A 27486-nucleotide genomic window follows, 5' to 3' on the forward strand; every position below is an offset into this window, starting at 1 on the left:
ACAGAATTAAGTCACAACTACTACCATTTGGAGAAAAAACTGGTGACATGTGAGCATGTTTCCTTTCTGTCTATTTTTCTTTCATGTGTTTTGCATGCTGTTTTATATTCTACTTCATAACATACAAGCTAGAGAAAGCATTTCCATATGTGAAGAAAACCCTTGGCAAACATGGTCTTGAACACGTGAGGTGTGATGATGTGCAGTCATGGCCCCGAGTCCCGCTGAGCCATGAGCCAGGAATAAAACTCACCAGTTTACTGGGCAGGTGCTGGTCGTTTTCCAGAGCCTTCCACAGCTCCTTCAGTTGTCCCATGAATACATGGAAATGTGCGCTCGTGTCCAGCTTGTAGAGCAGAGAGCTGTAGCCCTGGACGGCATCGTGGAAGCAGGCTACACGGTCCATGTCCATGTCATTCTCCCCCGCGAAGATGAACGCCAGGTCCACAAACACCTTCAGCTCGTTGATGCCTTGGGGCGAGAGGGGACAGGTGAGGGTGGGGCCACTCCATGGGACACGAGGCTCACACCATGGACAATAGTCTTTCGAGGAGCTATACATGGACATCCAGTGCATTTTTAGGGATTGATCTGCTTTCAATAAGATTCCAGGCACCTTTTCTCTTGCTTCTCATTGGAATACCAGTGACCAGTGCCTGAACTCACTAACAGTGGGGTACAGACACCACACGAGGCTGTGTGCCCCTGACTCCATTTATCCACGCAATGTCACCATCCTTTAAAAAAGTTAATTCTTTCCTGAGGATATGCTTTTATAATCGATTTTACAGAGAAAGGAAGGGAGAGAGAAACATGGATGTGAGAGAGAAACATCAATTGGTTGCCTCCCATATATGCCCTAAAAGGGGATTGAACCCGCAACCTATGTTTGTGCCCTGACCAGGAATTGAACCTACAACCTTTTGGTGCACGGGATGATGCTCCAACCTATTGAGCAGCACCAGCCAGGGCAGGAGCAAGGTTTTTAAGAAAATGATCCCCCTTGCCCAGCCGGTGTGGCTCAGTGGTTGAGCATGGATCCTTGAATCAGGAGTTCACGGTTTGATTCCCTGGGCACATGCCCAGGTTGTGGGTTTGGTCCCCAGTGTGGGGCGAGCAGGAGGCAGCTGATCGATGATTCTCTACCATCACTGATGTTCCTATTTCTCTCTGCCTCCCTCTATCTTCCTCTCTGAAATCAATAAAAATATTTAAAAGAAAGAAAGTAAATGACCTCCAGCTGCCCAGAGCAAACCTACAGAGTGAGGGAGCACTAGCCAAGGACACAGCTTTTACACCAGAGCATGAGAAATACTCTCCTGATATAAATTCTACCAGAAACCACGCAGAGCACACATCCTAAGGAATGCAGATGGCACCCTCTGTCCTTTCCCCAGCCCGTCAACTTAGAACAGCCACCCATGCGCCATTGGGACACCCAGGCTCCTGCAAACCCCAGTGACGACCATACCTTTGACAGCCTCCCGGACCCAGTGGACGAACTCCCTGGCCAGGGCCAGCTCCAGCAGACACTGGCACCGGGCCTCGTTCATGTCCCGCAGCTGCTCGTTGGCACTGATGACCTGCCTGTCGATCTGGCCCAGTTTTTTATGACGAGAGTTCTCAGAGGCTTCGGTCTGTAAGACAAGGGTCTGCTGTGGGCTGAAGCTGGTCACCTGGAGCCCTGAGTCTGAGCAGGAACACAGACCGTCCCAACGGCCCCTGAACCTCCTGGGTTTGTGGCTGCTACGATGTGGACGGGCACACGGGTCTCTCATCCCAGAACTAGATGCTGTATCCCCCTCCCCTGATCAGTAATAACCACCCCTGGTCTCTGGGGACATTCTGCTAAGCAGCTTCCACAAGAACCACCTGGCATGTGTTATTTTCCTGCGTTGTAGGTGGAAAAGTGAGGGCCCAGACCCGGGACCCACTCCAGAGCCCACTGCTATAGCTCACGCCTATGCAGGTGTGATTCCAAATCGTGTGCTGAGTTTTCATCCTCTTCACACCCTTCTCTGCTGCTGTACAGGCCCCAGTCTGCCTCCTAAACTCTTGTCCTCAAAGAGCAGAAACCGAAAGACCCCCTTCTTACTGATGTTCACAGAAGTCACTCTTTGGGCGGCTCCCACAGACAGGAGGGGGCAGCCACGGAGCCAGGCCTTGGCTCTCTACAAACATCCAACATCTGAGAGGGCCACACAGCCCTGTCCTGTGTCCTTGATGCTCGTGTCAGGGAGCTGTCACACTATGTATAAGCCGAGGGGAAACCAGGTCCCTGCACATTCAGCACCCAGTGAAATGCAAACAGGAAACTCCCGTCCAGGCTTTACAAGCCAGAGAGCCCAGGGCTGCCAGGAGTCTGAGCTGGGACCCCACCTGAACCCCAAGGGTCCCTGGCAAATAACTTACGATTCTTAGTACAAAGTGGAGAAGACTGAAGTCCCCAGTCAGGCCCAAGGTCTCTTTGACCTCCAAGATGACCTTGGCTGCCTTGGCAGACAGATGCAGGTGGTGGTATTCCCTGACCTGCCCCATTCGCTCCTGGATCCAATCCCTTGGGTCCCTGGGGTCCAGGGCACACATGACTCTGAGGTCAAAGGTGAGGTCGTCATATTTATTCACAAAGACGCCGAAGATGGTGTGCACTTCCCCTAAGGTGAGCTCGCCCGACTTCAGGTCCTCATACAGTTTCCTGAACTTGTTGAAGCAAGGAAGGTACAGGTCATCATACACATCTTCAATGTCCACAAGCGGCCCTCCCTGTACCTCCTCCTCCTCTGGCGGAAGGAGCGCCCGGGCGGCCTCTGCCCAGAAGGTCCGGAAGATGTGACTGTCCTTGAGCAAGTCTATTGTTGTGGCCATTTCTCGAACGTGGGCGCTCAGGTTGTAGTGCGTTACCCACTCCATGTCTAAGGAGGTGGGGGATGGACTCGCCATCACAACATCATTTAGGCATTTCCTGCCCAGGTCTTCTGCGTGTTTCTTGGCAATCTTTCTGCAGTCCACTGTGAAACCATAAGAGGACATCACCCGTGAGCCCACCAGTCCAACGGGACTCTCCCCTCCCCCTTGCTGCTCCTGAGGAAACTCGAGGGATCGCACTCACTGGCATTTTTTCTCTCAATACGAGTCCAGACACCCGCTCCCCACCCCCGCCTTCAATTTTCACAACAAAGCCTTATAAGTTCTGGGTGAAGAAAGGCACCCTCTTTACCCGCTCCCCATACCCCACTTTGATGCCAGAACAGAGAGAGTTCTGTAAAAAGTCACACACCACCTGGGCAGGAAGAACAGAGAGCCACAACCTGTAAGATGTGACAGTGGATGGGCCCATCGGAAGTGGGGCCCAAGGCCTAGAATGTGGAACCGCAGCCTGCCATGGGGACACTGGGAGCCCAGCAGGTTCCTGCTCAGGGAGCTGGACTGTGGGGATGCTGATGAGACCAGGAAGGGACAGGCTGCTTTTCGCCCCATTCCTTCTTCTTTCCCTCCTCCTCTCCCTCCGCTGGTCTAGTAGCAGCGGGAGGTCCCATTCCCACCGGGGCACAGAGGGTGGTGGACCTGGAGGTCTCAGGTCCCTGGGGAATAATGGCATTTCCAGACACGCATGGCACTGAACTTCAGGAGTAAGAAAGAGGGGACAGAAGACACGGGGGCAGCAGAAGGCAGGCGGGAGCACCAAAGGGAAAGGGGGCCGACCCGGCGCTGGAAGCCCTGCAGCCCACTCCTCTCTCAACTCCCAGAGCCATGCTCATGTGAGGATGGGAGATGCAAGCGCCCCACAGAGAAGACTCCAAGGCACAGCACATCCAAGGCCCTTCCTGCTGCCAGTTCTATGTCAGCTTACCAGGCTCCTCACTTACTGAAACAAGAAAACCAAGAATGTCCAGAGCCTTTCACGTGGGTGGTAGATAGGAAAACACAGCAACAGGTAAAAGGGACTCAGAGGAAAGGAAAAACTATATGCAAAATAGAAAAACCGCTAAACCCCAAATATCAATAACCTCAGGAAGATAAGATACTGTAACCACGAACAAGCACAGGAGGGCACAGAAAAAGGGCGTCCAGGAGGCCCAGTATCCGATTCATGTCAATCCTGGCAAGAGAGGAAACGCCCAAGGAAACAGTTTAAGAGAATGTTCCAGATCTCAAGGGCTTGGATGTCAAGTTTCGAAAGACCACCAAATTATGCCCAATGCTTGGAGAGAAAATGCACCCATACGGGGGCCCACATTTCAGAATCCTGGGGACAAAGAGATCTAAGAGCCTCCAGAGAGAAAATGTCCCCACAAAGGAGCAGCCATTAGCATTGCTCTCGACTTCTCAATGGCCACGCTGCAGAGACCACGGTGCCACATGCGCAGCATCTGGAAGGAATAGGACTTCCTGTCTGTAATTCCGACCGAGTCCACGATTACCCTAGTGTGAGGGCGGACATTCGCAGACTCACAAGGACGCAAGAATTGACCCTTTTCAGTCCCATTTCGCAGGGACATAATGGAAGATAATGTTCAACTAAAACCCAGGAGTGAGAGCGGGAGTCCAGGATCCCAGAAACAGACCCAAACGAGGAGTGAGGCAAAGAACAGCCCCAGGACGGTGCAGGAAGATTCTAGGGCTCCCTGTCCCGTGAGGGGAGGCTCCGAAAAGATCAGACTGATCATATTTCAAGGAAGTTACAACGAAGAGTATGGAATTGAATTAGAAAGAAAAAACACTGGAAATGTTACAGGATTCCAGGGCCGGAGGAATAGGGAAACTGAGACAGGAAAGTTAAGACAAGGCCAAACAGTGGGGCAATCTGCAGCCAGCTTGTCACTAACAAGCCGCTATCTTCCCCAGACAAGGACATAGCAAATGGTTAAAAACCTCCCTCATGAGAGACTGCAGAGAGGGAGGGGAGGGGAAAGGGGAAAAAGGCAGTTGTATTTCTTTCACTCCCTAAGCAGAGAAGCCAGCCTCCTCAAGGCGTGGCAGGATAAAATTGCCAGGTGCTTCACATGAATTCTGGGAAGGCCACAGCAAAGTAAAAAGGGGCCTTGAGAATTAATCTGCACCAAATATTCAGCAGAGGAATTCTGTAACCTACAGATAGGAGGGTATATAGCACCTCAGACCCCCACCCAACCTGCTCTTCAGATTAGCTGAGAACCCGTCTGCACTTTATGAGCCAGATGTATACGTTTACTTGCTTTGCTTTTTCAATAAAGGTGCATGCTTTAATTGCTTTAATAAATTGGCTCTCATAACACAGTCAAGGTCTCTCGTATAAATTCATTTATATGAGAAGACAAGGATCCAGGCTGGGGACGTCCTTTCCCACTGGCTCAGGGGCTGTCCTGTCCAAGAACACCTCTCCGGTGTCCATCAGAGGTGCCTCTAACAAAAACAAAGCACAGGATGAGACAAGAATTTCCAATCTAGAGGAAACCAAGCTTGTGCGTGAAGGTAAGGTGATCGTGGTTTCCTTTGGGGCTCGGCGGTCAAAGCGCATTTACACAGTGGTGACCATTCAGGCCCTGAGCAGTGAGCGAATGAAGAGTGAGTAAAGGGAAAGGGAAAGGTGGTGTGTGTAGGGCAGAGACTGGAGAAACTAAGAGCCCTAATCGTCCACCATGGATAACACTTAAACCCGGAAAATCCAGGAGCAATTTAAGCGTGTTATTGAGAGGGATGGGGTAAATACCCAAAAGAACAAGGTGACAGGTCCAACTTTGTTTAAAATGGACACTTTACCAACAACCTGCCCTCCGAGAGAAAGACCGCTGTGGAGACATGTTTCTATTGGACTCTCCTCTGACCCTGAAGTTTGGTTCATTAAAATTCTGATGCGAGTCACCTTTCACCCAGTGTTTCACCCCCTCGCACAGCTTCAGAAGACTGTCCACCCGGCTCTGCTCTTTCTGTAGAAATTGTAGTTCTTTCCACCTGGAGTCCAGCACTTTCTTCATATCGTATTTTTCCTCCTGGGGTGAAAGACTTTTTCTCTCTGGGAAAAAAAAAAGTTACCCAATAGAACAAAGGAACATATTCTTTACTGTGGCAACCATTTCTTCCCTCTTCTTTTGAATGTGATGCACATTCAGGTATATGGGGGTGGGAGGAGGGAGGGGGCTGCAAGCCCAGCCCCTCCATCCAGGTGCCCGCCCTCAGCAGCATGGGATGGGCCTTGAGCACTCGGACTTGGTCATCACTTTCCTGTTCTTTTTCCTGAGGATTAGACACCATGTGACATGAAATGCAACATCTGATTCCATCTGGAATCCGGTTGCTCTCCATAATAGTGCTGAAACAACTGACAAAACCTAGATGGAGTATGGACATTCCAGGGAGTCACCTGTTAAGGTTAATTTTCTGACTTTAGTGGTTACATTGTAGTCACGTGGGGAAAGTTCTGACCTAGAGGAAATACACACTGAAGTTCTCGGGAATGATGGGTATTCATTGGGCAACCTACTCTCAAATGGTGTAGGGCTTTTTGAACAGTTTTTTCAATATAGTTCCCATTGTTTTAGAATGTTGTAATTGTTTTAAAAATAATAAATAAAATCATCCATCTTTTCTTTTTTTTTTCCAAAAGAAAAAAAAAAGAATCTGTCCTGTCAATTTAGTGGCAAGAAGAGCCCTTCATCATACCAAGGACAAAGACCACCCTTCTAAGGAACCCTGTGAGCGTAGACATTCCCCGTCCGGGTCCTCAGCAGCCAGGTGTCCCTCATCAGCTCCATACTCACTCAGCTCCCAGATGTGAAGAAACTGAGTCATGTGATTCCTGATCAGCTGCAGCTGTTCCACCAACACCGTGCGGCTGAGGAGGGCCTCGGCCACCTTGGTGAAGACCGAGTCTGCCATGGCCATCAGCTTCTTGCCATCCTCCGTGATGTGCGCTAGTATTTTCTTGTCGGTTCCTGCTCAGATTTATAAAAGTTTAAAATCAGAGCCTGCCTGTTTCCTGCATGGCTCCCGCTGCAAGCTGAGGCCTCCTGGGCTCTCCTTGCTGCCCGGCCCAATGCCAGGCAACACGTGCAGAGGCCTCACACACTTCCTCAATCATGAAGACAATTCCTCCAACTGCACAGTCAGCTGAGAGAACCACGTTTCTCGGGTTTTTAAAATCCGTGCGCCCTTCAGTTTTCTGGACCCACACAGACTTTCCTCTCAATTCCACCATTTCCAGAATTCCCACGGCAGAAGAATTCACCCCAGCAAGGTGGCATCACAGAGGCGCTTTCATGGCCCATGGACACAAGTGCACCAACTAGGCCCTGCTCTGCTTATCCGGCTATCTTGAAAATTTTGAATGTGAATTTCAGGATCAATTTAGAGGGCAGAATTTTAAAATATACTCAGGTTAACCACCAGGAGATTTCTTTCCAAGTAATAGCTGGGTTGTATAGTATTATGAGGACACCAAGTTTATCTATGCCACTAAAAATCAATAAGGCAATTTTATTAGTAATTGCAAAACCTAGGAAGCACCCAAGATGTCCTTCAGTAGGTGAATGGACAAACTGGTCCATCCAAACAATGGACTATTAGTCGATGATTAAAAAACACACACAAAAACGTGCACACCCTGGCCAGTGTGGTTGGGCATTGTCCCACATACAGAAAGGTTGCTAGTTCAAGGCACTCGCCTGGGTTTGGGGCTTGATCCCCAGTAGGGGGAGTGCAGGAGGCAGCCAATCAATATTTCTCCTCATGTCGATGTTTCTCTCTCTCTACCCCTCCTCCCTCCCTTCTAGTCTCCCTAAAAATCAATGGAAAAAATATCCTCTGGTGAAAATTAACAACAAAAACACACGGGGACCTTCAGGAGGACCCTCAGGACAGCTTCAAGGACACAGCAGCTGTGCCCAGCAGGTGTACCAGGGATGGTGGCCTTAGGATTGGTTCTCATCCACATCCAAGGCACCCTGGCCCTTGCCGGGCCCCTCTAGACCATTGGCTTCCTTGCTGGACATCCGCTGCCCTCATCAGGTGTCAGGTCAAATGTCCTGCCCTGTTGCAGGTCAGAAGGACGTGAGTGGACACCCCCCAGAACATACTGTACAGTTTGAAGAGATGCTTGACGTCTGGCCACGTGAGTAGGTATTTCAGAACCTCAGCCAAGTCATCCACGGCCTCCCCGTTGCACCTGGGCCAGGACTTGGTGACCACGGCGGACGCAAGGATCCCGAATCTCTGCAGGTTGCTCTGAGAGAGTCCCTCCAGAATGCTGGTCTGCGACTAAAGAAAATGAGAACAGAGAAGGGAATTCAGGAAGGCGTCTTTTTGGGGTTATTTTTTTGTTTTGTTTTTAAGTAACAGAAGTAAATTACCCAATTTCAGAAAGCTTTTGTGACTAGTTTTACAAAGCTTTAAAAAACCCCACAAAAGAGTTAAATACTTCACTTTTATTAAAGCATTTTTCTTCGCAGTGAATTGTCTCCTTGAGCAGCAACCCCCAGAAACGTGTTAGTGTGGACTCACAGACACGCCCCACACATCACTCCCCACCCTCTGGCTCACCACCAGTGTCTGCACTTTTCCTGCACTTTCATGTCATGAAAAACAGCAAACATAGCATCAGTAAGTCATCAACCCATCAAATACTTTGTATTCCTAAACTGTCTTTTGTAAGGCCGCCTGCATACAGCATATACTAGTATATTGTAGGGCTCTTCTCTGCTTCCCCACGACACAAAATGTTTTCCTTCTTTAAGTTTAAAATTTTTACCAAAAATGTCAGCCTGGGAACCAAAGGGTCTTGTGTTTGATTCCCAGTCAAGGGCACATACCTGGTTGTAGGTTCCAACCCCAGCCCCAGTTGAGGTGCATTTGAGAGGCAACCAATCAGTGTGTCTTTCTCACACCGATCTCTCTCTCCTTTCTCTCTCTCTCTCTCTTTCTCTCTCTCTCTCTCTCTCTCTCTCTCTCTCTCTCTCTCTCTCTTTCTCTCTCTCTCTCTCTCCCTTTCTCCTCTTCCTCCTCCTCCTCCTCCCTCCCTTGCTTCCATTCCCTCTAAAAATCAATGGAAAAAATATTCCCAGGTGAGGATTAACTAACTAAGTAAATAAATAAAAGGATAAAAGAAAGCCGTATCCAACAACTTATAAAAAGGATTAAACACTGAGACCAGGAGGGATTTATCCCAGGGATGAAAGGTTGGTTGAACATAAAAAAACAATTGAATGTAATACATCGAATCAATAGAAAAAAATTACCTGATCATCTCAATAGACTAAGAAAAGTATTTGACAGAATCCAGCACCCTTTCATGATAAAAATACTGAACTAGAAACAGGAGGCACTCCTCACCTGGTAAAGGGCACCTATCATCTATGGAACCCCCAGCTAACTCCACGCTCAGTGGAGAGAGTAGCAAGACAAGGGTGTCCCCTCTCTCCACTTCTATTCAACTTGGTGCTGGGAGCTCTGCTCGTGGTGGTCAGGCAGAAACAGGCATAAAAGGCACCCAGATCAGAAAGGAGGAAGAAAAACTCTCTCTGTTCACAGATGACATGATCTTACAGAAAGCGCTAAAGAGCACACATGCATGCACACAGGCCTACATGCACACACAGACCTACATGCACACACACCTACACACACACACACACACGCCCACATGCATACAAAGAAGGAGGCTGTGCCTGAGAGGCGTTGTAGGGCAGAATATCTCCTTACTTTGCAGAAAAAAAATTCCTAAGTGAATGGATAGGAACAGACACTTATCCATAAATGTTTTGTCAACCTTTGGCATCTCTCACTGCACAGGTGCAGTGTGGGAGACAACGCACACCAGGAGCGTGGACTTCACAGGGACCTTTGCTAGCGGCTGGGGACACCACCGGACTCGGTCACACCTGAGTGGCTGTGATTGACCGCACGTCACAGCTGCGCCACCTCGGGAAGCTGAGTGGCATTTCCAGGAGCTGATCAAGGGCCCCAGACTCCAGAACCAGTCCTGCCAGCCAGGAGGGGATGCCTGTGCCTTCACAGGGGGTTGAAGCCCGTCTCAGAGCCCATGGGCACTTACCAGACCTTCCTGACAACATTGGAAGGCAGCTGTGACCCTGAAAGCGTCCCTGGTGGGCTAGCTTGCTCACCTGGCAGGCCAAGCCTACAGCTTCAATGGCACATTTCTCGAAGCACTTGGACACGCTGTCGTCAGCGCCCGCAGTTGCCCAGCCAGTGCTGCAGTAGGCGGAGATCTGGGAGAGCGGCCTCTCCTGCAGGGGCGAAAGGGGCAGAGCTGGGGGCAGCACCCTGAGCTCCAGGGGACACAGGGGCCTAGTGTTTTCACTTCCCCACCCTCTTACCATTGCCCATTGTTGGAACCTTCTTCCCACTCACTGCCCCCCAAACATCAGACCAACAACAAGACCACTCTACAGAGAAGGTGCCTGCACTGAAGTTTGCAAAAAGAGGTGAGTTTTGAAAAGTAACGTGATTTTTCCTTGTTTGTGTTTTCCTGCAAAGATCCATTGAACGTTATATATAAAGTTCCCACGTCACGTTTAAAAAAATCAGCCCTGGTCCTGGCCGATTTGGATAAAGCATCGGCCCGATGACTGAAGAGCTGCGGGTTCGATCCGGGTCAAGAGAATGTATCTCAGTTGCAGGTTCGATCCCCAGGCCCATTGGGGTGTGGGAAGAGGCAGCCAATGGATGTGTCTCTCTCACATCGATCTTTCTCTCTGTCTCTCCCCCTCCCTTCTTTGAAAATCAATGGAAAAATATCCTTGGGTGAGGATAAACAACAACAAAATCAACCCCAATGTTTTGAGGGTCATGGGCCTGAACTAAAACAAAGAGCACGTCTGTGTTTTCCCCACTGGTCGCCGGGTTTAACAGGCTCCTGTCACCAGGGGCCACTTGGAGGCCCCGCATGCATGGGGTTCCCCTGGTGCAACCCCTGTTCCCCATTGTTCTCTGGAATTCCATCCAAGGCCCCTCAGCAAAGGCTGCACCAGGAGCAGCGATGAAGCCATATTTGCCCACCCCTGGGCACCGGAGGGCAGTCCACCCATTTGAACGACCTTCCCCTCCATGGTGGTCACCAATGTCTGGTTCTCTCAACCTGCCTTCACCCCCAAGAAATACGGCCCCGACCCCGCTACCTGCTTGAGCCTTCCTTCCAGGTCCCCCAGCAAGGACTCCTTCCAGCCGTGTTCATCTGGGAAGCGAATCTCCACCAGCCGCCGCCACACCTGCAAGGCCACAAGTGAGGGACAGCCCCGTTACAGGAAATGCCACAATGTAAGCCTTCCAAAGACGACTGTGGTGACACAGAGGGCTCTGCACTGCGAGGCCACCTGGCGTGGGACCTGGCCACGGTTACTGGAGCTGTCCGCGGGGTCAGGGCACCCACCTCAGCCCCAGAACACGAAGGACCCTGACTGCACAGGGAACCACTCTGGTCCTTCATTGTGAAACTGGTTGTTATTCAGAAATTATTTTTCTCCAATGTTTTATTTTGAAAAATGTCAAACTTGTGACACTGCCATTTACCTCCATCAGATCCCCAATGTTCACCTCAAACATGCTCTCTCTCCCTCTTCAGGCGTTTTCTCTGCCTGGTCCCTGGGAGGTGAGCCACCGAGGCAGTGCCACTTGGCCCCTAAATACTTGGGCAGGCGTCTCCGACCACGTGGCCCACACGCCACACAACACAGTATGAGTCACGCTCAGGACAGTGCCGTGGGTCTGACACTTCTCTAGGCGGGTCCCTGTCCACATCCCTCCCATCACTCACATATGTCCAGATACAACACGGAACATGCAGTACGTTTGGTGACCACATCTCTTTCCCAGCAACGCCCTTGCGGCCCTTTCTTTCTTGAACAACGTGTACAGTTCTGAAAAGCTCTGGTTTTCGTGAGAATGAGGGAAGCAGGCTTTGCTTTATAGAAACCCAGTCCATGGAGCCGAAGGTGCCCCATTCCACAGGGAGGAGCCCTATAGAACCCTCCCATCGAGGGCAGAGATCATTCAGGTGAACCCCTTGGTCACCCTGACACCCCGATCACCTTGATAACTACAAGGACACAAGGAGAAAACAGACACGTTAAAAACCAAAAATGGGCCTGGCCGATGTGGCTCAGTAGTTGAGCGTCAACCTATGAACCAGGAGATCATGGTTCGATTCCAGGTCAGGGCACATGCTTGGGTTGCAGGCTCAATCCCAAGTGTGGGGCGTGCAGGAGGCAGCTGATCAATGATTCTCTCTCATCATTGATGTTTCTGTCTCTCTCTCCTTCTCCCTTCCTCTCTGAAATCAATAAAAAATATATGTTAAAAAATAAAATAAAAAATAAAAACCAAAAATGGGAGTGAATAAAGCTTCCCAGATAGAGCCCTGCCCAGCCCTGGCGGAGCCCTGTCCACATGTGCTTAAGGTGTTACTGCAAGCTTAGACCCAATCCAGTGGCCGCCCCGTCCCTTGCCCTCCTCCACAGCACACAGTTCTATTCCACACCGGTCATCTTCAAAACGCTCCCACCTCCCACCTCCTACCTCCCACTGCCCACCTTTTTTTGGGCCCATGTCTCTCTTTCTCACATTCAGATGCCATTCTGCCCAGCTTCCATTTCAAGTACTGGTAGTTCCTGCTTTCATCTTTTCTTTCCAAGTCCAGCATCACAAACTTCATAACCTTAGTACTAAATCAGACCCCAAGTGACCCCCACAAGTCCTCCCGCCAAGAGCACCTCCCTGGCAAGGTCTGCCTGCTGCCGGGGCTCCCGGTAGGCATGTGACCAGCGCCTGGCCTTGCAGATCCCACTGGGGAGGGCAGGGACTGGAGACCTGAGGCCCATGCACAGGATGGGGCACCCCGCTGAGGTCCTGGAGCTCAGGATACAGCCTGAGGTGTTGCATCCCTGTGCAGTCACGTTTCATGGGCTGTGCATGGTCGCCAGCTCACCTGGATCTCCTCACTGTAGGTGAAGCTGACAGAAGAGTCATTTGAATTGCAGAAGATGCACTGCTTGAAGGTTCCCCGAAACCACGCTCTCGTGGCAGCGAGGGCTCCCTGGGCCACTCTCCTCACTGAGGTCCTCATCCCAGTGTCACTTTCCGGCCCTTCCTCAGAGTCCTGTTAGCAAAGGGGAGGTAGGGAGGGGGGGGGGGAAGATGCACTGGAAGGTTCCCCGAAACCACGCTCTCGTGGCAGCGAGGGCTCCCTGGGCCACTCTCCTCACTGAGGTCCTCATCCCAGTGTTGTCTTCCGGCCCTTCCTCAGAGTCCTGTTAGCGTACTGTAACTTCCAGCCTAAGACCCAAAAGCCAAGGTGCACATGGGATCACACAGCATCCTCTGTGCGGTGAGCCGGCCAGCCGGCCATGGATGATGGATGAGGGGAGCAGCCGCTTTGTGCCATCCTACAATCCCACACTTGGCCCAGCTCCTTTGTGAACGAGGTCACTGGAAACTCCGTTGCTGTCCTGGGCGTGACACAACCTGGAGCCCACTCACCACTATAGGTTTCAGCCTGATGACGATGCAGACGATCTCGGCAGATGAGGCGAGCAGCTCGTGAGTCATCAGGCCTTTTGTGAGTTCGCAGATGGCCTCGTGCAGCTTCAGGCACACGGTCAGGTAGGACGGCACCAAGGGCTCCTGGAGAACCCTGCACCGCAGTGAGTGAAGAGAAATCACTGGAGGGACCCAGGGAATGGGAAACATCACCATCATTCAGGGCGCACTCCTTCCCGTTAAGTACCAGCAGCAAGGCATCCATTGGATCCCTATATAGCATAACATCGGGGAAATTTCAATCCATCTCAAACTTGCAACCAAGATAAAAAGCAAACAACCAGGCCAATGTGGGTCAGTGGTTGAGTGTCTACTTCTGAACCTGGAGGTCACCATGGGTTGTGCATATATTTTCTTTGGCTAATCCCCTCTTTAAATTCACTTTTTAAAATTCTTATTTTCAGATAAGTGCTTATAACTGCACTATTATATATTTTCTATTATATCATTTAGAATTAAGATATTTTTTAATTGAACCCTTGTAAATTTTAGCACAATTTAATAAATTATGCTAGAAGCAATTAGGAGATTTTTCATGTAATGCAGATACATTTCAATTAATATTTTATTAATTTTTAATTTTTTAATATTTTAATTTGAAATAATCTCATACATGTAAAAAAAAAGCTATAAAATACTACAGCATATTACATGTACCCTTCACCCAATTTCTTAGGTGTTAATAATTTAAACATAACCATTATACAACTAACAAAATTTGGAATATATTTTTCTTATAATCTCTTTAATGTTACTTAATCCATTTACTTTGTTTTTGTTAATCTTCACCCAAGGATATTTTTCCATTGAATTTTAGAGAGAGTGAAGGGAAAGGGAGAGACACATTGATTGGTTGCCTCCTGCACATGCTCTGATAGGGACTGGGGATCAAGCCAGCAACTGAGGTACATGCCCTTGACTGGAATCAAACCTGGGACCCTTCAGTCCAGGGGCTAATGCTCTACCCACTGAGCAAAACAGGCTGCAGCTTAATTCATTTACTTTTAATCTATATGTGTCTTTATATTTAAAGTGGGTTTTGTTTTTGATTCACCCTCATAATCTGTCTTTTAATTGGTGCATTTATGCCACTGACTTTCAGAGTGCTTACTGATAGAGTTACTACCATATCAGGCAGATTCTGGGGCTTCTGGGGCTTCTGGGGCCGGCCTGCCCTGGATGGCGGTGCGCTGGCGGCTGGTGCTGTCCCACCCTGCCTGCAGTATGTAAATTAGCCGCCATCTTTGTTGGCGGTTAATTTGCATATCTCGCTGATTAGCCAATGGGAGGCGTAGCAAAGGTACGGTCAATTACCATGTTTGTCTATTATTAGATAGGATTTGCAGCAAACCAGGGACACCTCCCTGGTCTGAAGTGTTTTAACAAAGATGAGTTAAAGTATTCCAAGGGTATCCCCTTACTTGAGAAAAAGCTAGGAATGTACATTTTAAAGATTAAACTATTATGTCAATTTGAAAACGATTCTGAAAGATACAGGGAGGGAGGGCAAAAGGAAGAGAAGCTAGAATAGCTGCCGTGTGCTGTGTAGCCTTCTCCAGGTTTTGTGTCTACTGACAGTTGCTGAGTTGATCCAAGTGGGCTCAGACAGGGCCACAGCAGCGAATGGCCGGGGGATGCTGTACTGTGCAGAGCTGTCTAAGGCCTCTGTGTCACAGGTTCCTGAGTGCCCTGTCTCTGACCTGAACACCTGAGAACTCAGGTGAGAGAGAGGGGAGGTGCTGCGGACTCTTAGTGATCGCCTGTCCTGCCCTGTGAACATTTCTATGGTGTCCTGTGCACTGCCCCTCCAGGGTCAGAGGCCAGGAGCCAATGATTTCGGATGATGACATGGAGCTGTGCTAAGGTTGACATGTGAAGGCCAGATGCTGATGGAGCGCAGGGCACAGGCTTGGGTGTGCAGCACGACGACGACCATTGAGAAACAAGTGGGAGATGCATAGAAAACCAGACTAAAAAGTCACCAGTTCATAGCTATTATTGTCCCTTAAAAAACAGGATTATCGCATTAATAAATCAAAGGAGGAAGTGGGCTCTGCATGGTTTATGGCCTTCCGACCATGGCGGCAGCTCTGGGACACTGCCACCCGGGGTGGGGGGCCACCGCAGCCCCAGGACAGCCTTTTGCTTTGTTACTTACTTGTCCTGAAAGGTACCCAGCAGGTGCAGCAGCATTTTTAAAGTTTTGTCAATATCCTAGGGTGGTGAAGAAAAGAAAGACAGGAGAGACTTAATCACGGCACCACAGTCTTTGCTAAAACAGACCTGAAAAAACCCAGCATGAATAAAACCAAGCAATAAATTATTTTCTTTCTACAAACGTGTTTTAAGGTGCTCAAATACTAAACTTGATCTTTCGGAAATAAATTCGGGATTTAGAGTTATGCCATTGTTTTCGGCCCCAAAATGGGAGAGGAAGATGGTAACTGTGTCCTGTCCTGATGCTCAGGGGTGACCTCTCACCCTGCCTCACACAGACACAAAAAGGGAAGGCTAGAGTTTTACTGAAACGGAAGAAACAGGGAGCCTCCCAGTACAGTTTCTTCCTTTTTAAAAATTTCTTTATTTTTATTTATTTGTTGATTAATTTCAGAGAGAGGAAGGGAGAGGGAGAGAGATATAGAGACATCAGTGATGAGAGAGAATCATTGATCGGCTGCCTCCTGCACAGCCCACACTGGGGATCGAACCCACAAGCAGGACTTGTGCCCTGACAGGAATTGAACCATGACCTCCTAGTTCATAGGTTGGCACTCAACCACTGAGCCACACTGCCAGGTGCAGTGCACTGTTTCTAAGTGTGTCACCCATCAGGTTTCCCTGAGAAGAGGAAGCAGGGCTCTGCACGCTAACTTGCTGGGGCACTTGTGCCAAGTGAGCCCTCCAGTGCCTGCTGCAGGCGACGGACCTCCAGGTTTTTGTTGACATCCTTATGTCCTTGAAGCCGGTACCGGGTCCCCAGCAGACAGTCCAGGACACGCGCTGGAAAGCGAGTCAGGTAGTCAGAGAATTCCTGCAGGTAGGCAGCCAGGCTGCTCAGAGGCAGCAGACTGAACCAGGACCGGAACAGGTCTTCATCCACACTCAGCAGGTATTTCTTCTCTACCATGAGCTGGAGTAATCGCTTCCTGCGGAGGGAGAGCGGAGCAGGGAGAGAACGGTGAGCACTGCAATGCAGACCACAGACCAGGAGGGAGGATCGAGGGAGCTTGGGTTTAAAAAATAATGTCAATGCTAAGAGGTGGATCGAATGAAAAGGAAACAATAACATTAAGAATTCACCAACATGGATGAACCTTGAAAACATGATGTTGAGTGAAATAAGCCAGACACAAAAGGACAAATCCTGTGTGGTCCCACCCACAGGGGCAGGAAGCAGAGGGAGGTAGCCAGGGTGGGGAGGGTGGGGAGTGAGCGCTTCACTGGATGGAGTCACAGTTTGGAAAAGAGCTCTGGAGTGACAACTGCACAACAATTCGAATGTGCTTAATGCCTCTGACTGTGCACTTAATGTGGTTATACTGGTAAATTCTAGGTTATGTATGTTTTACAATAAAAAAACACACTAAGAATCCACCATTGTTTCCAGCTCTATTGAGATGTAGTTGATAGATAACGTGGTATCACTGGAAGGAGTAACAATGTGTGGATTTATACACTTGTATGTTGCATCACGTTGGCCGCTGACCTCCGAGGTCAATGCTCCTTTGTTTTCATCCCCCTTTGGTGGTGAGAACATCTGAGATCTACTCTCTTAGCAACATTCATGTCTGTAATGCAGCACCACTGACTAGTCACACCACTGTGCTAGCTCCCGGAACCCACCTTACAGCTGGAAGTCTGTAGCCTCTGACCAACATCTACCCCTTCCCCCAGCCCCCAGACCCTGGTAACCAAATTCTACTCCGTTTCTATGAGTTTGACATTTTAGGTTCCATAGATGCGTGAGATCATACAAAGTTTGTCTCTCCCTCTGAGATGTTCTGAAGATGAGGCTGAGGTCGTCGAAGAGGACACCGGGGGAACTGGGGTTGGTGCACAGGAGGCCACACAGGGTGTCCAGGTCATGCTTGGAGAGGGAAAGCTTCAGCTCCATGGCCACGTGCAGGGCGATCAGGCCCATTCTCAGTTTACTCCTCACGGGAAAGTCCGTGGGCAGAGGGTCTTCGCTCTTCTCCAGAAACAGTGCCATGTGCTTTTGCAAACACTTCCACAGGTATTCCCTCACCTGGCCCAGGGGAAACGGAGACAGAAGTTTGGAGCCGAACCCATCTGAGCTGCACCATTGCTGCACCAAGGTCCACCTCACCTGAGCAGAGGCCTATGGCCCCGAGGGGCAGGGACTGCTCTGTGACCAGAGCACCCCCTCTCCGGGCCCAGCTGCCTGGGACCTCTGGGAGCTGCCCCCAACAATGGTGTCCGGAGACCCCAGCATGTGGAGGGGCTTTCAGGTAAGGGCCTGGGTGATTATGACGGTTCAGTGGTCATCTCATATATGGGCCCAGATGTATCTCAGAACTACCCCGGCCCCACCACAGTGCAAGTGGAGAGGCAGAAAGGAGGTTTCCACCCTTTCTTCCTATTGGTCTGGGGCCAGGTGAGGGATGAGCCAGGTGAGAAGGTGGGGCCAGAATTGGGGGCTGAACCAGGTGGTAGGGTTGGGGTCAGGTGAGGAGGTGGGACCAGCAGTGGGAGGAGGAAGAAAATAGAAAGGTAAACTCCTGTTGGCGGCATTTCCATCTTCCTTGACAGCAGAGGAAACTGGGGCTCAAGCAGCTAAGTCACCCCTGCCCAGTGCCATGGCTGGCTGGCACGTGATCCCAGGCCTCTGGCGACAGCCAGTGTAAGTGTAAAGCAATTTCTTCAATGGCAGGTGCCTATAATCAAGTGTCTCCTACATCACAAAGCGTCACTGCTTTCAGACTCGGGACACCTACACACTTCGTCCATCCACCACCATCCCCCCTTGGTGAAAATGAACAGCACTCAGCTGGCTTGTCCATTCGTAAAACCCATCATGTTACCACTCACTGTTGTCAGGGCAGGCCAGCTAATATCAGCCTCGAGTTCAAGTCAGACCGTGGCCGAGCATCTGCAGCAAGATGCCAGGACCATCGGAGGGTGGAGTAGGTGCCCCCACCCGGCAAAAGGCAAGGCCCTCCATGCTGGCCAGACATTCACGCTTCCGACGGCCCTGGCCAGCACAGCAGCCTGTCTCCTGAACTAAACTCGGAGGTGGCAGAGACCCACGTTGCTTTTGTAAGCGTCCTGGGCTTGGGCTCCTACAGCCACTCATCATGTGATGTGGCACAGCACAGCCTCTGCAGAGCCGCGTGTTCAACAGCTTATGTCAGAAAATGAGCATCTATGCCTGGGACAGGGCGGAGCAGTGATTCTCAACCGATGTGCCTCGAGGCTTTTAACACCTGCACAGCCTACCTATGGAGTCAGGGCCCTGGCCGCTTTCCCTGAGGTTGTCAGGTAAAAATGACAACAGCCAGCACAACAGTAGCTTTCTGGTGAATGAAGCACAGTCATACCTATTCTGTGATAAGGTCAGCAAAGCTATGCTTTTGGCATGCTGCAGAAATCCAGTCATTAATGTATCTGTGCCATGCGGTGAAAAGGTTGAGAATCGCTGGGCAAGAGGAATAAATGTTGAAATGACAACAGTGAGTGGTAACATTATAGGTAGTTTTTATTTCTTGTACGTTTTCTTCCCCTCTATACCAGCACTTAATTTTATAACCAGATGAAAACCAGTAGAAATGGCTGTAAAATCATTTCTCTCTCTCTCCCTCTCTCTCTCACACACACCCACACCCACACCCACACCCACTACCTCTGAGATGTGCTAAAGATGAGGCTGAGGTCGTCGAAGAGGTCACCGGGGGAACGGGCGTTGGTGCACAGGAGGCCACACAGGGTGTCCAGGTCATGCTTGGAGAGGGAAAGCTTCAGCTCCATGGCCACGTGCAGGGCGATCAGGCCCATTCTCAGTTTACTCCTCACGGGAAAGTCCGTGGGCAGAGGGTCTTCGCTCTTCTCCAGAAACAGTGCCATGTGCTTTTGCAAACACTTCCACAGGTATTCCCTCACCTGGCCCAGGGGAAACGGAGACAGAAGTTTGGAGCCGAACCCATCTGAGCTGCACCATTGCTGCACCAAGGTCCACCTCACCTGAGCAGAGGCCTATGGCCCCGAGAGGCAGGGACAGCTCTGTGACCAGAGCACCCCCTCTCCGGGCCCAGCTGCCTGGGACCTCTGGGAGCTGCCCCCAACAATGGTGTCCGGAGACCCCAGCATGTGTAGGGGCTTTCAGGTAAGGGCCTGGGTGATTATGACGGTTCAGTGGTCATCTCATATATGGGCCCAGATGTATCTCAGAACTACCCCGGCCCCACCACAGTGCAAGTGGAGAGGCAGAAAGGAGGTTTCCACCCTTTCTTCCTATTGGTCTGGGGCCAGGTGAGGGATGAGCCAGGTGAGAAGGTGGGGCCAGAATTGGGGGCTGAACCAGGTGGTAGGGTTGGGGTCAGGTGAGGAGGTGGGACCAGCAGTGGGAGGAGGAAGAAAATAGAAAGAACAAAGAATTCCCTAGAGGAGGTATTTGGAGAAAATGAATGAAGGTCCACCATCTCTCATCTGCACCTGCCCATTGAGTCTAAGGGTCAACTGGCCACTAGGAGGTGGGGTGATGCTGGCTGCTCAGAAGATGGAGGGAGTGGCTGCATGTGCCCCCCAAGCCTGTACCTGATTCTTTGTGTAATGCGGGAAGGTCCAGGTCTGCGCCTGCTCCTTGTAGACCATGGGCTCACTGACGACAGAATAGAACTGGCGGAACTGCATGAAGAAGCTGTTCAAGTTGATGGTGCTCCACGTCTGCAGGATGCTGAGGACACGGTCCAGCATGATGGAGGCCGCCAGCTTCTTCTTTTTTACCACCTCATTCCCCACCCATTCCTTGACATAATTCAGGACTTGCTTCTTGATTCCAGTGGACTTCATGCATATAATGTCATCATACTGATGCCAGTCTAGAGGGGAGAGGAGGCATCACAACCTGCCTGACCTGGACCCTCTGCCCTGGAGGCGGCTCTTGACCAGCAGGAGCAGAGGAATGAGCCCAGGAAGGGAAGAAAGGACGACCAGAGAACTGTTGGGCAGGTAGCCAGCCTCACTCCCGGCAGATGCCCGTCACAGGTCAGCAGCACTGGGGCCGGCCTGTGGGGAGCCAGCTGGGTCGAGGACAGGGATGCAGATGCCATACAGGGGTAGGTGCCATCCAGCAGCCTGAATGTACTTTGAACATGTCTTTAGCAAGCTTGATGGTTCAGCAAATGTGGCACACGAGCCCCTTAGAAAATGGTCACTCGGTGGGTAAACACTTTATACTGAAACTGTGTCACTCACAAGTGAGTGAGCCCCACTCCGTAAGTGACTTAGTGCAAGTGCCACTGTCCCCGTACTGGGCATCAGGATGCCCAACCCTTGAGGGACAGTACAGGAGACAGGGCCTGGGCTGACAGACTCACTCACGCAACTGAATGCAGTGAGTAAAAAACAGCAAAGAAAAACACCAAAGGAAGATAAAGATATAAATAAGAAAAAGAAGACAAAAAGGAGAATAGGAAATGAAGAGAAGAGTGGCCGCTACCACACAGTGGGGTGGCGGGTGGGTACCACATGGAAATCCCCTGGAAAGGGCCGACGCGCCTCTTCCTGCTCCTGCCCTGCCTACCACTCTGTGCCCAGCCTCCTTCCTCCTAGCAGCTTAATGACAAATCCTTCCCCTTGTTTCCTCTCATACGTGAGTGCTCAGGCTAAACTGATGAAAACTTGCTTCCAAACTCACGTTTGTCACACAGGGCTTGGGTGGGGCCCCACTAAGCAGAAAGGACCCACATGGGTCCCGGGAGCCTTTGCCCATGGGAGGGCCTGCATGTGCCTGCGGCCACTGCCCATGGGACCTACCTCCTGAGCCCAGCAGCGACGACTTCAGGTGCAGGCAGCGGTTGACATCCTCACTCTCCTTGTCCTGAACAGAGCCTTTGTTACCTATGACCACATACTTGTATGGAACGGGTCTGTCCAGGAGCCGCTTGGAAAGGACGGCGCAGCCTTCAATGAGGGCCCCGACCTGTTCTAAGGGTCTGTGAACAGAGGAGACACCAGCCAGTTATCAGAAAATCCTCTTGGAAGTTTTAGTTCTTCTGAAACCCAGCATGGAGTGCATAGCGAGAGCTACACATGGACGCCAGCTGAGGCCCTGTCCCCAGACAGGACCGAGGGGCAGCGGGCCCTGGGGACACAGGGCAAGTGCATTGAGGGGAGGAGCTGTTTGAAATATTCATTTTCCAAAAGCCTAGGATGTCATCAGTTTTGCTAAAAAGCACTGTCACTCACTTGGTGATGTGCAGCTCACACACGTTGACATTCCATTCTGGCTTCCCCAGCTCTTCTCCACCCCGGACAACTATCTGGTGCTGGTCAGGGTTGAAGCCGAAGTCTTTGGAAAGGATGGCGTGGAAGAACACTCTGACCCCCTTCCCGGGGCCTAGAGGGCTACAAGAAAGCCACCAGCAAATGATGATTAGACCCCAACTTTGTCTTCCCGGCCATGTGCACATACAAATACTCATGCACATGTAAGCACGCGCACATGCATAAACACACACCCATACTCACACACATAAAAACACACACATACTCACATAGACATACTCACACATGGACAAACACACACACATACACATGCACACTCATGCACACACATGTGATCTGTGTTTCCTCACTGCACATTAACACACACCCAGGAAAAATCAAGCACATTGACACTTCAAACCTACCACCTGCGTTGTGGGTCCTCTCGCCTCCCCTCTACAGGGGTGGGAGGTGGGCATAGGGCAGGGGACAGTGCATTGAGGGAAGAGCTGTTTGAAATATTCATTTTCCAAAAGCCTAGGATGTCATCAGTTTTGCTAAAAAGCACTGTCACGATAGATTTCATAGAATGGATGTCAGTACATCCCTGTGGGGCTGCTTGTGAGCCAAGGACACTCACTTGGTGATGTGCAGCTCACACACGTTGACGTTCCATTCTGGCTTCCCCAGCTCTTCTCCACCCCGGACAACTATCTGGTGCTGGTCAGGGTCGAAGCCGAAGTCCTTGGAAAGGATGGCGTGGAAGAACACTCTGACCCCCTCCCCGGGGCCTAAGGGGCTGCAAGAAAGCCACCAGGAAATGATGATTAGACCCCAATTCTGTCTACCCGGCCATGTACACATACAAATACTCACACATACTCATGCACATGTAAGCACACGCACATGCATAAGCATACACCCATACTCACACACAGAAACACACACACATACTCACATAGACATACTCACACATGGACGGGGGCTGCAAGAAAGCCACCAGGAAATGACGATTAGACCCCAACTTTGTCTACCCGGCCATGTGCACATACAAATACTCATGCACATGTAAGCATGCGCACATGCATAAACACACACCCATTCTCACACACATAAAAACACACACATACTCACATAGACATACTCACACATGGACAAACACACACACATACACATGCACACACATGTGATCTGTGTTTCCTCACTGCACATTAACACACACCCAGGAAAAATCAAGCACATTGACACTTCAAACCTGCCACCTGCGTTGTGGGTCCTCTCGCCTCCCCTCTACAGGGGTGGGAGGTGGGAATAGGGCAGGGGACAATCTGCCCTGGAAGTGCTGGGGGGGACGAAGGGGCTGGCTAGTGCTCTCCCAAGTTCTGTGAGGCCAGTGCCACCTCTGGGACCCCAGGGACTCCCCTGTCTCCCCCGGGAACCTGGGAATGCCCTCAGTGGGGCGGATGGGCACTGTGCCTGCATCTGTGGGGCAGGCCACCTCATGGCCCCACAACCCCCTGCGCCGCACACCCTACCTCCCTGGAACTTCCCAAGCATCAGCTTTCCGCTCCTTCTGGTCCTTGTCCTTCAGGGCAGCCGTGTTGCTCCAATGGCCCCTTTCAGGCTCCTTTGGGTTTCCTGGCTTGGCTTTTCCCCCAGAAATGGCAGTCTTGCCTTTGGTTTTGGCTTCCTGGGACAAGTAACCAAACCCTCACATTTAACACCAGCCTCCAAGGTTGCCCCTGATGGTCTGGGCTCCCACCATGGCTTCTGAGGACTCCACACCCAAATTCTCCCCTCATTGTTCCCTGGGCACCAGCTTCCAGCTGATCACTAAGCAGCCACCACACTCTGCCTCAGGCCCTGGCCCTAGCATTCCTTCTGCCGGGGCCACGTCTCCAGTCTCCCCATGGCCAGGCCTTCACTGCAAGAAACCCCTCGTGGGAGAGGCCTTCCCAGGCATGTCCCCTGGGTGCACCCCAGTGCCCTCTGTCCTCATCCATTCTCCATGGCCCGTCTCCCCTCTAGAGAGTGAGCTCTGAGGCAGGAGTGATCGTTCAGGGTTCCACCCCAGCACCTATCGGCAAAAAACTGAATGAGAGGAGCCAACTGTGGGACAGACCGCAGGGCCACAACCCCTCCTACAGAACAAGACCCTCACCTGGCGGTGCTCCCAGGAGGCAGGGGCCCCAGCAGGCGACTGTTTCAGTGTCTGAGTCTTACTATGGGCTTTGTTCTCAGCCTCTGTCCCTGGCTCTGCTGGCTCGGCTGTGACAATGGTTTCCTGGAAGAACTAAAGACCCCAAACATCAGGGCCAAGACCACATGGACAGGGAGACTGTGACTCAATGGTATGAGGGTCAGCATTGCCTCCAGCCAGATGACATCAGGGTCATGGGCACAGTGACAGGGCCAGCAGCTGGGGCGGAGGGCAGCCTCTCCCATTCCCCGTTCCCAAGAGAAGTCCCAGAGGAGGAGAGGATGCCCTTCCCAGACCAGGAGGCCATGTTGAAACCACACTGCACAGCCAGGGGTCAAGGACATAGCAGGCCCACCCTGGTCCTCACCCCTCCCCACAACTCACCCTGGAGGCTGGGGGCCCCGTCTGCTGCCTGATGGCTGGCGGGTCTTTCCTGGGCTCTGAGGGGCCCCCCTGCGGCATGGGCAGCAGGAACTTCTGGGCAGCACCTTCCTTCCATCTGGCAGAGGCAGTGGGGCTGGCCCCCTCCTGGTCCTTCCCTCCTGGGGGGGCACCTCCTCTGGTCTGATCCTGGGGTGCTGAGCTGCCTGAAGACTTGTTTCCTGAGGCCTCTGCTCCCTCTGCAGCCTGGCCCTGTAGAGATCCTCTGCGGCCACCAGGCCTCTTACCCACGCCCAGCGGCTGGCTGGGCTGGCTGGGAGCACCATCGCCCTTCTTCAGCTCTTGGCTCCTCTCCATCTTCCCCTCAGGGATGGACATCACCTTTGGGTTGTTCTCAGAGTCTACAAAAGCAGTGAAGGGAAGAACCCGTCACCTCTGGGATATTAATTTGAGCTGGTTATTTTTAAGAAAGGGCAGCCATGGGAAGCTCTGAAAGCTGAGGAGACATTTACATTTGTGAGGGAAACCTGCATTTGTAAGGGGTACCCCTCACAGCACCAGGAAGAGGAGGGGGCCCCTATCTCTAGGAGCTATGGATGAAAGAAATAAAAAAAGGCCACATGCTAACTTGACTAGTTCAGGGAAGGCCTGCATGGCGGTTGTGCAAACTCAAAGACCTAAAGCAGGGGTCCTCAAACTACAGCCCGCGGGCCACATGCAAATACAAATATTGTATTTGTTCCCGTTTTGTTTTTTTACTTCAAAATGAGATATGTGCAGTGTGCATAGGAATTTGTTCATAGTTTTTTTTTAAACTATAGTCCGTCCCTCCAACGGTCTGAGGGACAGTGAACTGGCCCCTGTTTAAAAAGTTTGAAGACCCCTGACCTAAAGTAACCACAAAGGATGGTCTGAAATTAAAATTTAACTAGAAGCAGTTTCTAGTGGGTAGTCATGTCCTAGGCCAGTATTTTCCCTGACAAAGATCAACTTCCATCTTTACTGAGTCTATTGTCTTTCTGTATCTAAGATAACATTCCTGTGGAATGTCAGGGTAACTTGTAACTTCCCTTTTCCCAGACCCCTCAGGGCACAACAAATGGCACCAGGGTGAAAACCACAAATTCCCTCACTGTTATTGTTATCATGTTAATAGTCGACTGTTAACTATATTAACTATCCTGTATTCATCTATGTAAAAGAAGTGTGGAGGAAAGGGGCCACATGGTGACCTGACAAGCTCAGGGGAGGCCTGCATGGCAGTTTTTCAGACTCAGAGACCTAAAGTAACCACAAAGGATGGTCTGAAATTAAACCTTAACTAAAAGCAGTTATGGTGGGCAGTTACGTCCTGGGCCAGTATCTTCACTGACAAGGTCAAACTTTACCTTCACTGAGCCTATCTGTCTTTTTGCATCTATGATCACACACCCTTGAAATGTCTGGGTAACTTATGACTTCCCTGTATCTGGAGCCCCTGAGGCACAACCAGGTGTGCTGGGTCCCAGGACAGATACCACAAATTCCTTCATCATCATGTTAATTGTTCCTGCACCCACCTAAGTATGTGCCCATCATTTTACTTTTTATCCAATCCCAGGGGTTTCCCTGCTTTGCTTTATCCCTCCTCCTTAATCTATCACCAATTTCATGTAACCCACCTATGTTCCTCCTTTGATTGAAATGTATAAATACAATTGTAACCCCCATTCTTCGGAGCACTATCTCAATTCGTTGAGGTTCTACTTCCTGGCATATGTCGACAGTTTGGCTCAAATAAACTCACAAAAATTCTTTATAGGTTTCAATGGTTTTTTTACATTAACAGAAGCATATGGCCATCATTTCACTTTTTATCTAATTCCAGAGGTTTCCCCTATTTGCTTTCTCCCACCTCCCTAATCTGTCACCAATGGATTTCATGTAACCCACTTACGACTTCCCGTTTGATGGTAATTTATAAAAACAAGGTAAAAACCCTCCATTTTTCAGAGCATTATCCCAATCTGTTGAGATACTGTACCCGGCAATTGTCGTCTGTTTGGCTCAAGTAAACTCACAAAAATTCTTTAAAGGTTTGAATGTTTGAGTGTGCCGGGGGAGGGGAAGGGACAAGCAGGATGGTGAATGGGATAAAGTCACTGGGGTGGAACCAGCGCTGGGGACTAAAGGTCAGACAAGAGGCACTTTTTTTTTTTTTTTACTTCTCCTGCTGACGACCCACATCAACCCCAAAGCAGCTAACGCAGTTTAAAAGCAAAACAGGAGCCTGCCGGTGTTGCTCATTGGTTGGAGCATAGACCTGCACACCAAAGGGGCATGGGTTCGATTCCCAGGCAAGGACTGGTACCTGGGTTGCAGGTTTGATCCCCTGCTCCAGTTGGGGCACAGGTGGGAGGCAACCAAGCGATGTGTCTTTCTCACACCATTGTTTCTCGCTCTCTCCCACCCTCCCTCCCTTCCACTCTCTAAAAAGCCAATGGAAAACAAAAAACAAGCAAACATGAGACTTCGGAGAAGGCTGTTCAGAGAAGGAAGGTGGGTGGCTCCAGGCATCACCTGAACCAGGAAGAGTGTCCCTCCCGTTTTGGCTCCAATTTGCAACTTCAGATGAGCCCCACCTCCCTGAGACTCAGTTTTCCTTCTTGCGGGAGGGCTTCCTCGGAGTCCCCTCCCACCCCTGTGGGACGGACAGGAAAGAGCTGTCCCCCCCAGCCGCTGTCATTACCGACACCCGCTCTCGCCGAGGCCACGATCCCCACACACATCCGGTCCCTGAAGGCGGCGGCGGCCGACTGGGTCCCCTCTGGGACCTGGTAGTGGTGTGCCAGGTAGGCCCGGGCGGCCTCGAGGCGTGCCCGGGGGATGGCGGGAACCCTGTGCTGGCTGAAGGCCGAGGGCAGGTAGCAGTGCTCCCGCTCGCAGTCGCAGACCAGGAC

General features: G+C 50.9%; 1 protein-coding gene across 1 annotated transcript in view; it reads right to left on the reverse strand.

Annotated features, from left to right (window-relative positions):
* Positions 1 to 253: 253 nt before the first annotated feature.
* LOC102262320 (E3 ubiquitin-protein ligase RNF213-like) overlaps positions 254 to 27486 on the reverse strand; it is a gene marked incomplete at its 3' end in the record, with an annotated part of 35294 nt that continues 8061 nt past the window's right edge. The window contains exons 5-24 of the mRNA XM_014533936.1: positions 27276 to 27465; positions 24551 to 24948; positions 23502 to 23656; positions 22607 to 22765; positions 21517 to 21695; positions 20296 to 20579; positions 19385 to 19641; positions 17499 to 17675; positions 16451 to 16670; positions 15683 to 15738; positions 13465 to 13618; positions 12914 to 13084; positions 11109 to 11198; positions 10095 to 10217; positions 8052 to 8232; positions 6738 to 6911; positions 5843 to 5992; positions 2413 to 3008; positions 1472 to 1637; positions 254 to 471 (exon numbers count right to left, since the gene is read on the reverse strand). Of these exons, the coding sequence (XP_014389422.1) occupies positions 254 to 471; positions 1472 to 1637; positions 2413 to 3008; positions 5843 to 5992; positions 6738 to 6911; positions 8052 to 8232; positions 10095 to 10217; positions 11109 to 11198; positions 12914 to 13084; positions 13465 to 13618; positions 15683 to 15738; positions 16451 to 16670; positions 17499 to 17675; positions 19385 to 19641; positions 20296 to 20579; positions 21517 to 21695; positions 22607 to 22765; positions 23502 to 23656; positions 24551 to 24948; positions 27276 to 27465 (4098 nt within the window). The remainder of the gene's footprint in view (positions 472 to 1471; positions 1638 to 2412; positions 3009 to 5842; positions 5993 to 6737; positions 6912 to 8051; positions 8233 to 10094; positions 10218 to 11108; positions 11199 to 12913; positions 13085 to 13464; positions 13619 to 15682; positions 15739 to 16450; positions 16671 to 17498; positions 17676 to 19384; positions 19642 to 20295; positions 20580 to 21516; positions 21696 to 22606; positions 22766 to 23501; positions 23657 to 24550; positions 24949 to 27275; positions 27466 to 27486) is intronic.

The sequence above is a fragment of the Myotis brandtii genome, unplaced genomic scaffold, assembly GCF_000412655.1.
Source record: "Myotis brandtii unplaced genomic scaffold, ASM41265v1 scaffold1231, whole genome shotgun sequence".
NCBI lineage: Eukaryota > Metazoa > Chordata > Mammalia > Chiroptera > Vespertilionidae > Myotis > Myotis brandtii.